The 10,422-nt window shown below is 37.2% G+C and overlaps 1 protein-coding gene across 1 annotated transcript; it reads left to right on the top strand.

Moving 5' to 3' along the window:
* Positions 1–1,807: 1,807 nt before the first annotated feature.
* Positions 1,808–6,909, top strand: LOC101296393 (probable LRR receptor-like serine/threonine-protein kinase At4g08850-like). The gene is made up of 5 exons (XM_004301864.1): positions 1,808–2,382; positions 2,725–2,883; positions 3,171–5,221; positions 6,363–6,759; positions 6,885–6,909. Exons 1-4 carry the CDS (start codon positions 1,808–1,810, stop codon positions 6,740–6,742), a joined length of 3,165 nt encoding a protein of 1,054 aa, XP_004301912.1. The 3' UTR covers positions 6,743–6,759; positions 6,885–6,909.
* The last annotated feature ends 3,513 nt before the right edge of the window (positions 6,910–10,422 follow it).

Below are 10,422 nucleotides of genomic sequence, written 5' to 3'. Positions count from 1 at the left end.
AAGTGAGTGAAATGATGAGTATCAGTCTTTAATTTCAAAGTGGTGTCCCACTCTAGAAGGGAACTGTATATTATATATAATATATATATATATATATATATTTCAGTTATTGTTTGAGTAAGTAATTTCAACGTAGTCTTTAATTATTGGACTTTTCTTATTTGGGCATTTAGGGTTGGATTATGAGATTTTAGTAGCTGCAGGCTCGTTAAATATCTTTAAGATGCTTGAAGGCTGTATTGAATATTGTTTCTTCAGTTGTTACTAGCTATCATATTTTGGGGTTGTATTTTCACAGGCTTTTCTAGTTCTTAACTTTGTATTATTTGGTAAGATAGATTAAGGCATCATCCCTCTTTTTTTTGTAATATTTCTTTTTCATTCAATAAAATTTCGAGTTAAGGGATAAAGTCACTCCTAACTCGTTTACCCAAAACAAGACAAGTACTTGTATGCTAATAGTATCAAGGATTTCCCCTGTGGTAGGTTAGCTAGGTAGCGAAAATCTTTAACTAAACCTTTTGAAACTGCTGTACAAATAGTGATCCAGGTCCAGAACCCATGTTAACCGGTCAACTAACCCCAATGATGAACCAACAAGTAGTCTTGCTCTTACAAATTTTTTACAGTCGTCCCTATGACCAGTTCATCACGCAAGTGGCAAAAACAATTAATTTTAGTACTAGAGATCTGAATGTCCAACTCTTGTAATAAATTGTCAAGATAAGAGAGAGTGACTTTGAAGTCTACACAACCACCATGATTGGGAAAGAAAAGAAGAGTGAAGAAGAACGAAGGAGAAGAATTTGAAACACCTATAAACTGGGAATAACTGCTGCTCAGTACTTTGAAGACTAATTCTTGCGAACACCCGAGTTGGTGATCAGCAACGACGTGTCAACAGAGATAAAACTATCTGTCACAGTCATATTTCTCGTGAAATTTTTCAGTGGTTCTCAACCTCGTTTATTTTTCAGTATCATAACGTGGCCAAATAGAATCCATTGAACCACCTTCATGTCTTATGATACTGACCTAAGCAACAAATCCTCCATAGCTATAGCCTTATTGGAGTCATGACCTGCTTGAATCATAACATATCAGTTCAAAATAATTTCAGATTAGGGGAGGAATGCAAAAAAAAAAAAAAAAGACCATCAATTCTTGTTTTATAATTTTTCAAAGCACACATGCTACTGCTAAAGACTTGACTGATCCAAGTAACACGGCAATTAACAATCCATTAAACTGTGTCATATTTTTTTTTAAACCGAACTGTGACATAGTTTTAACCACCAAAAATCAGAAATTCCAAAATTCAATAGAAACGAATGAGTGTCAATGGAAACAAAGAAGAACATGATGCATATAGTACTTTAGCAGAGTTAAGCAAAGGTCTTCTTTGTCCAAATCATCATTCGCTAATAGAGTGGCAGATCATCCTTCTTCTCTTCTCGCTGTGCTGATGCTTGATGAGCCTCCCAGGCCTCCATAGGTAGCTTTGTTCCTGCTTGTGTATTTCTGTTTCTTTTCTTGTTTTGCATCCTTTTCGCCCAAAAAAAGAGAGTTCATCATTCGCTAACAGTCAATTAATGTCTCCATCATTTACATTTACACTGTAAATACAAAAAGGACAAAGACTTTGACTCCATCGAATGTATTAGAAACTCCAATTTACACCGCAAAAAATAAGAACCACAATTGACGGAAGAAGATATGTCTAACATGCCTATAAATAAAGCCAATTGGGTTTAACATCTACAACATAATTTGCAGTCTGTATACTCCAACAAAGTAAACAAAAGCCATGAGATCCTTAACTTTTGAAAAAGCATGCCCTCTAGTTTATTGTCTTTTCTTGTATGTTCTCCTACTTTCATCACAAAACTACTTTCCACATTTTGCTTCTGCTAGTTCCACTACTGAAGCAGAGGCTCTTCTCCGATGGAAAGCCAGCTTGTTAAATCAAACCTCTCATAATACCCAACTGAAGGATTGGATTTATCTCCCCAAGAGTATTGATACCAATGCCACAAACTCTTCAAGCAACCGAAGAGCAAATGGAGGCCCATGCAATTGGACTGGTATTTCATGCAATGCTGCTAGAAGTGTCACCAACATAACCATTGTTGGTTCCGGCTTACAAGGTATGCTACATGAATTTTCATTCTCATCCTTCCCCAATCTCGAATATCTTGATCTCAGCATCAATAAACTCTTTGATGTCATCCCACCTCAAATCAGTTCCCTCTCAAAACTTCTTTATCTTGACCTCTCTGATAATCAGTTTTCCGCGAGAATTCCACCAGAAATTGGTCTCCTTAGAAATCTTACCATTCTCTATCTCTATTCGAATAATCTCTCTGACACCATTCCAAAGGAGTTAAGGAACTTGAAATCTTTGGTGATTATGATGTTGAGCAAAAATAACATTGCTGGCTCAATTCCAAAAACATTGGGTGAACTGACCAACCTTACCACTCTTTATCTCCATACAAATAACCTCTATGGCACCATTCCTAAAGAGTTAGGGAACTTGAAATCTTTGGTGGATCTAGAGTTGAGCACCAATCAACTTAGTGGTTCAATTCCTAAAACATTGGGAGAACTGACCAACCTTACCACTTTTTATCTTCATACAAATAACCTCTCTGGCACCATTCCTAAAAAGTTAGGGAACCTGAAATATTTGGTGGATCTAGAGTTGACCACCAATCAACTCAGTGGTTCAATTCCGGCAACATTGGGTGACCTGACCAACCTTGCCACTCTCTATCTCTTTGAAAATAATCTTTCCGGATCCATTCCAGAAGAGTTAGGGAACCTGAAATCATTGGTGGATCTAAAGTTGAACACCAATCAACTTAGTGGTTCAATTCCGGCAACGTTGGGTAATCTAACCAACATTACCACTCTTTATCTCCAAACAAATAACCTCTCTGGCACCATTCCTAAAGAGTTAGGGAACCTGTAATCTTTGGTGGATCTACAACTGAGCATCAATCAACTTAGTGGTTCAATTCCAAAAACATTTGGTGGACTGACAAAACTTACCACTCTCTATCTCTATTCGAATAACCTCTCTGGCACCATTCCAAAAGAGTTAGGGAACCTGAAATCTTTGGAGGATCTAGAGCTAAGCACCAATCAACTCAGTGGTTCAATTCCAAAACATTCGGTGGACTGACAAAACTTACCACTCTCTATCTCTATTCGAATAATCTCTCTGGCACCATTCCGAAAGAGTTAGGGAACTTGAAATCTTTGGTGGATCTACAGTTGAGCACCAATCAACTCAATGGTTCAATTCCAACAAGTTTGGGTGATCTGACCAACCTCACCACTCTTTATCTTGACACAAATGATCTCTCTGGCACAATTCCAAAAGAGTTAGGGAATCTGAGATCTTTGGAAGATCTAGAACTGAGAACCAATCAACTCAATATTTCATTTCCGGAAACACTGGCTGACTTGCATAACTTAAAATTTTTACACATCAACGAGAACCAACTTTCTGGCTCCATCCCTCAAAAGCTAGGAAACATGAAGAAATTGATTAAGTTGGAATTACATACAAACCAATTTTCGGGTTCTTTGCCCCAAAACATTTGTCGAGGCGGATCTCTAACATACTTTTCAGTAAGCGACAACCATCTTATTGGTACAATCCCTGAAAGCTTCAAGAACTGCACGAGCTTGTTCATAGTCCATCTCAATGGGAACCAATTCACAGGCAACATTTCAGAACACTTTGGTGTTTATCCAAATCTGAATTTTATGGATCTGAGTGACAATAATTTTTATGGTGAACTCTTTCAAAATTGGGGACGGTGCCAAAATCTAGCGACCCTACTAATTGCCAACAATAACCTTACTGGTCCAATACCACCAGAGATTGGTAACGCAAGCCAAATTCAAAAGCTAGATCTCTCTTCAAATCGTTTAGTCGGGACGATTCCCAAGGAGTTTGGGAGATTGACTTCATTGGAGAAGCTAATGTTGCAAGACAATCAACTTTCAGGTGGTGTCCCTGCAGAGTTTAAATCATTGATTGATCTAGACTATTTTGATCTCTCAGCAAACAAATTCAATGATTCAATTCCAAGCTTTGTAGGTGACTTTACCAAGTTACATTACTTGAATTTAAGCAACAACAAGTTCGGTCAAGTAATTCCATTTCAATTGGAGATGTTAACTCAGTTGTCCCAACTAGATTTGAGTTATAACACACTTGAAGGTCAGATACCATCAGATATTAGCAAAATGCAGAGTCTGGAAGTATTTGATATATCCCACAACAATCTTTCTGGTTTCATTCCAACAAGTATGGGAGACATGCATTGGCTAACATATGTTGACGTGTCCTACAATCACTTGGAAGGTTCAATCCCGAACATCAAAGCATTTCAATCAGCTCCTAGAGAAGCACTAGAAGGAAACAAAGGGTTGTGTGGCAACTCCAGTTTCTTGCAACTCTGCAACAAAGAAAGCCAAAAAAAGGACGATAAACTTGTATTTATGATAATCTTCCCTATTCTTGGAGCATTTGCACTTCTAGCGTTTATATTTGCATTGTTAACAAAAAGGAAAAAGAAGCATGAGCGTGTAGAAGAAAAGTCTAGGGATGAAGAGATTTCTTTATCTGTGTTGAGTTTCAATGGAAAAATGATGTATGAGGAAGTCATTAATGCAACACAGGATTTTGATCCGGTGTATTGCATTGGGAAGGGAGGAAATGGAAGCGTCTACAAAGTAACTTTGTTGAATGATGACATAGTAGCTGTAAAGAAACTCCATTTGCCATGCGATGATGATAAGAGTCTTCAAAAGGAATTCTTGAATGAAATCAGGGTGCTAACTGAGATGCGTCACCGGAATATTGTTAAGCTTTTTGGTTTCTGTTCACATAGGAGACATTCTTTTTTGGTGTACGAGTATCTTGAAAAGGGTAATTTGGCTGCAGTGTTGAGCAAAGATGAGGAAACTAAGGAACTGTGGTGGAGTAAAAGGGTGACTATTGTTAAAGGGGTAGCTCATGCCCTTTGTTACATGCACCATGATTGCTTGCCACCAATTGTGCATCGGGACATATCGAGCAAAAACATTTTGCTGGATGTAGAGTATGAGGCATGTGTTTCAGACTTTGGCACTGCCAAGTTCCTAAACCCAGACTCAGCTAATTGGACTGCCCTTGCCGGCACATATGGATATGTTGCACCAGGTAACAAATTATTTTATATCAGTTTATTTTGTTCTTATTTTTGTTCCTTCAGTGCGGTTTGGTGTGTTAGAGTTACTGTTAGAGTTATTGATTTTGATAGACAGCCATCCCATATACACAATTTATGAACACTAAATTTGTCGTCGTATCATCCATAGTTTAATTTGTTAAGCTTCCATCAACTCATGCATAGTGAAACTGGAAATAAATATGCATAGTTTTATATGGGTTAGGACCAAGCACCATGTTATTTTACACAACTTTTTACACTTTTTTCTGAGATCTACTTAAATTCAATGGCCTTGATTAGTTTCCCTCATGATGTGAAAATGACATGGAATTAGTTTTGATTTCTCAACCAAAAAATATATAAAATTATAGTAATTTTATATACACAATCAGAATCCTTTCAAAAATAAAAAATAAACATAATCAGAATAAAACTTTTAAAAATACATTGAAGTTTCCGGTCAAAGAAATACATAGAAGAAGAAGAAGAGAAGATCGAGTTGTGTTCTTGAGAAAAAGAAAAAGTAAAACTAGTTAGTGTGGTTGATCGGCGAAGGTTGGGCCGGTGCTTGAATTTGATGGTAACAATTTTCAATTTGGGGACAAATTAGTTAGGGTTCATATGTGATGGTGAACCACGTGATATTGGTTGATTGGTGATGATAACTATAATTATAGGAACTATCAGCCTGAAACATTGCCTTCAAATCTTCAATTTGTGAGGATGTGACTGAGATCAACTGTGATAGAGCACTAATGAAAGATTCAAAGATATGCTTCGACCTCCGACGAGAAGTAAGCTGCATGAAAACCTCTTATTTCCACCTTCTTGTATCAAGCGCCACTCAAGTTCTGGGTTCTTCACTGTGCAAGGTTGCATTGACAATTGCCAATGACATGTCCTCTGAGAATCTCATAATATCTACTTTTTGGTTGAGAAAACAAATATCTACTTTTTGGTTGAGAAAACAAAATTAATTCCATATCATTTCCACATCATGAGGGAAACTAATCAAGACCATTAAATTTAAGTAGATCTAACGGTCAGAAAGCAGTGTAAAATAACATGGCCTTTGAACCAGACCCGTTTTATATATATACTTTTTAAACATAACTCTTTTTATGTTTGCAGAGCTCGCTTATACAATGATGGTAAATGAGAAGTGTGATGTATATAGCTTTGGAGTGGTGACACTGGAAATAATTATGGGAAAACATCCAGGAGATCTTTTGTCATCTTTATCGTCCTCACCAACTGCATTACCAGCCTCTGAAATGCCAGTTGTGGATGTTTTGGACCGCCGCGTATCCCCTCCCATTGATCAAGTTACAGGGGAAGTGCTCTCTATTCTGAAGATTGCATTTTCATGTATGAATTCCAATCCTCAATCTCGTCCAACAATGAAGCAAGTTTCTCAACAATTGGAATCTCAAAGGTTGCATTTGTCGAAGTCGCTACATATGATAACATGTGGTGAATTGCTTGCTCTCAATTGTTTGCTGGCTATTTGAGAACCGAAAATCGAAGGGTATGCTTCTTCCTAATCCTAATTATAATTTTATTATTTTCGTATATATGTATTACAGTACTTCGATATGTGGGTAAAATAATTTAAAAAGTCTTTAATTGGACTTTTCTTATTTATGCATTCAGGTTGGATTATGAGATTTTAGCAGCTGCAGGCTCGTCAAATATCTTGAAGGTGCTTGAAAGCTGTGTTGAATTGTTTCTTCTGCTGTTACTCTATCATTTCTTTCGGTTGTATTTTCACAAGCTTTTCTAGTTCTTTGCTTTGTATTATTTGGTGAGAAAGATTTAGGCATCGTCCCTCTTTCTCTTTTGTAATTTTTTTTTCAATCAATAAAATTTCGAGTTAAGGGATATATTTACCCTTAACTCGCTTACCCAAAACAAGACAAGTATTGGTGTGCTAATAGTATCACGGATTTCCCTGTGGTAGGTTAGTGAAATTGTGAGAATAAAAAAAAAAGGATGACTACAGAAGCACAGATAAACTATATACACAATTACAATTTCGACATCTACATGTAAACCCCAACTGTAATTTTGAACCAAATTGGCATTCATACAATATTTTTCCTCACATATGCACATTTTTTGTGTCAATGAATATCTGGCCAGTTAGCCATTTGACTTTGGCCTATCCAGTGACCCTCACCGATACTCAACTATATACTGAATGGTTTTCTAGTCAAGTTGCCAATGATGTGATAGAGATTTTTAGATGTAGACAAATTTCACTGAATAATGGCACAATTATTTTCATATAGAAGTCAGACGACGACAAGTCGAAATCTAAATAATGCAAGTGAATTAAAATAAAATACGAGAGTGCTAACTTCATCCCATCAGAATTGCACAGAAGAAAACATTTCACTGTAAAATGTATCCCTGCTTCAGTACCTTAAAGAAACTTTAGAGAGATCAGCTCATGAAATGTTGAAAATAACAATCAGTAATGTATTTCAAAACGGTAAAATGGTGAATAGAATGAGATTTGAGCGCCATATTCATGAGCAGTTCTCTTTTGCTACCAACAAAGCATGGGGAACTTTAGCACTATAGGAAAATCCCCAAAACAAAAAAGGGAATCTAATTAATTGCATTTTCAAAACGAACTGTTTCTTTGTACGTATTTCCATTGCTATGCTTTGTTGGCAGGCACAAAAGCCCTAAAACTAAAGATCTTTGGAAACATACAATATGTGCAATTATGCATGTATCAACTTAAACGAGTGACAACCAATTCGAGTCATTTGAATCGTATTTTGATCGTATCCAATTCAGATGCTCTTATAACAATAGCTTCCAATCAAAGCAGTTACATGTCTTTCTGAGTTGTCTTCGTAATTTGTTCATTACACAATAGGCAAACCAATTAAACTCAGTAGTGTGCATCCCATCCCTCCTGTCTGGAAAATAAGTTATCAAAGACAAGAGAGAGACTTAGATGAAGACTAGTGGGAGTATTGAGCAGAGCAAGTAGAAAGAAGTGAATGGCAAACAAAGCAGCCACCCACCAATGAAAAAAGTCTATAAATAAAGCCTATCAAGTTTCAAAGCAATAACAAATTAAAACCATGAGATCTCTAACTATTGATAACATATGCCCTATAGTGTGCTGCCTTATCTTGTATATATGCTCACATACCTTCATCACTAAACTACTTTCCACATTTTGCTTCTGCTAGTTCAATTACTGAAGCAGAGGCTCTTCTCAAATGGAAAACCAGCTTTCTCTTCATGCTTCCAAGAGCCATCAGAATTTATCTTCACCCAATCAAGAGAAGGAGGAAGCCAATTAACTTCAACCACCCTAGATGTGGCACGAGGTCGACATGGGGCTCCAAAACATTTCAAAATTCTTAGCTCCTGGGCACTATTATGCATATGACCCGTTGTAAGATGACTAGTGGCTCTTATATGACCCGATATTAGCCTGCAAACAGCTTCAACTGAAAAATGACAACAATCAAATCTGGTTTTATTTCTCACATGCCAAACAAACCACAAAATGGAGGTAAAGCAATAATCCATAGTTCCATTAATTGAGGACTTCTTCCATTCTGCAAACCCAACCCATAAAGCTCCAAAATAGAAGAAGGAATCATACCCAACTCAAAAAGGGAGCCAAAGTGACTCTAAATTGATGCAGTGAACGAGCAAGAGAGGCATTGCTAGTTCTGGTATAAAAGGTATGCTACATGAATTTTCATTCTTATCCTTCCCCGATCTTGAATATCTTGACCTCAGCGGGAATGAACTCTTTTATGCCATCCTACCTCAAATCAGTTCCGTCTCAAAACTCCTCCATCTTGACCTCTCTAATAATCAGTTCTCCGGGAGAATTCCACCAGGAATTGGTCTTCTCAGAAATCTTACATTTCTCCGTCTCCACCAAAATAACCTTTCTGATGTTATTCCTAGTTCGATAGGGAACCTGAAATCACTTGTGAATCTATCAATGAGCTATAATCAACTCAATGGTTTGATTCTTGTATTACTTGCAGATCTCATAAACATTACCGAACTCAACCTCGGCCAGAATAACCTCTCTAGAACCATACCAAAAGAGTTAGGGAACTTAAAATCGTTGGTGGATCTAGATTTGAGCACCAACCAACTTTATGGTTCAATTCCGACAACATTGGGTGATCTGACTAACCTTGCCACTCTTTCTCTACAACAATAATCACTCTGGGACCCTTCCAAAAGAGTTAGGAAACCTGAAATCCTTGGTATATCTTGATTTGAGCATCAATCAACTCAATGGTTCAATTTCGAAAACATTGGGTGATCTTACCAACCTTACCACACTCTTTATCTTCATACAAATAACCTTTACGACATCATTCCAAAAGAGTTGAGGAATATGAAATCTTTGGTAGATCTACAACTAAGCACCAATAAACTTAGTGGTTCAATTCCAAAAGAGTTAGGTAACTTGAAATCTTTAGCAAATTTGGCCTTGAGCACCAATAAACTCCTAGTTCAATTATGAAAACATTGGGTGATCTGACCAAGCTTACCACTCTCTATCTCCATTCAAAGAACTTCTCTGGCACCATTCCGAAAGTGTTAGGAAACCTAAAATCTTTGGAGAACTTAACCTTGACAACATTAGGTGATCAAACCAACCTTACCACTCTTTATCTTGATTCAAATAACCTCTCTAGCACTATTGCAAAAGAGTTAGGAAACTTGAAATCTTTGGTGGAGCTAGTGTTGAGCAGCAACCAACTCAACGGTTCAACTCCTACAACAATGGGTGATCTGACCAACCTTAACACTCTTTATCTCGATGAAAACCAACTTTCTGGCTCTATCCCTCAAGAGATAGGAAATATCCAGAAGTTAGTATATTTTCAAGTGCATAAAAACAACCTATTAGGTTATTTGCCACAGAGCATTTGCCAAAATGGACCACTCACATACTTTACAGCATTCTCCAATCATCTGAGTGGTCTGATCCCCAAAGGCTTGAAATCATGCACTAGCTTATTCAGAGTCCGCCTTGAAGGGAACCAACTGACAAGCAACATATCCGAAGGCTTTGGGATTTATCCGGCACTAGATTTTATAGATTTGAGCAACAATCAACTTTATGGTGAGATCTCACTAAATTGGGGAATGTGTCCAAATTTAAAAGCCCTACGAATTGCAGGAAACA

Source organism: Fragaria vesca, linkage group LG5, assembly GCF_000184155.1.
Source record: "Fragaria vesca subsp. vesca linkage group LG5, FraVesHawaii_1.0, whole genome shotgun sequence".
Classification (NCBI taxonomy): domain Eukaryota; kingdom Viridiplantae; phylum Streptophyta; class Magnoliopsida; order Rosales; family Rosaceae; genus Fragaria; species Fragaria vesca.
Note: the sequence above shows the minus strand (reverse complement) of the source record. Positions and strands in the feature narration are given on the sequence as shown.

Bases quoted from the DNA above. Each gene is read 5' to 3' on its own strand.
- LOC101296393 (XM_004301864.1), top strand. From the start codon at position 1,808: ATGAGATCCTTAACTTTTGAAAAAGCATGCCCTCTAGTTTATTGTCTT. The intron at 2,884-3,170 runs AACGTTGGGTAA...GTTCAATTCCAA, and splicing joins CTTAGTGGTTCAATTCCGGC to AACATTCGGTGGACTGACAA. The intron at 5,222-6,362 runs GTAACAAATTAT...TTATGTTTGCAG, and splicing joins ATATGGATATGTTGCACCAG to AGCTCGCTTATACAATGATG.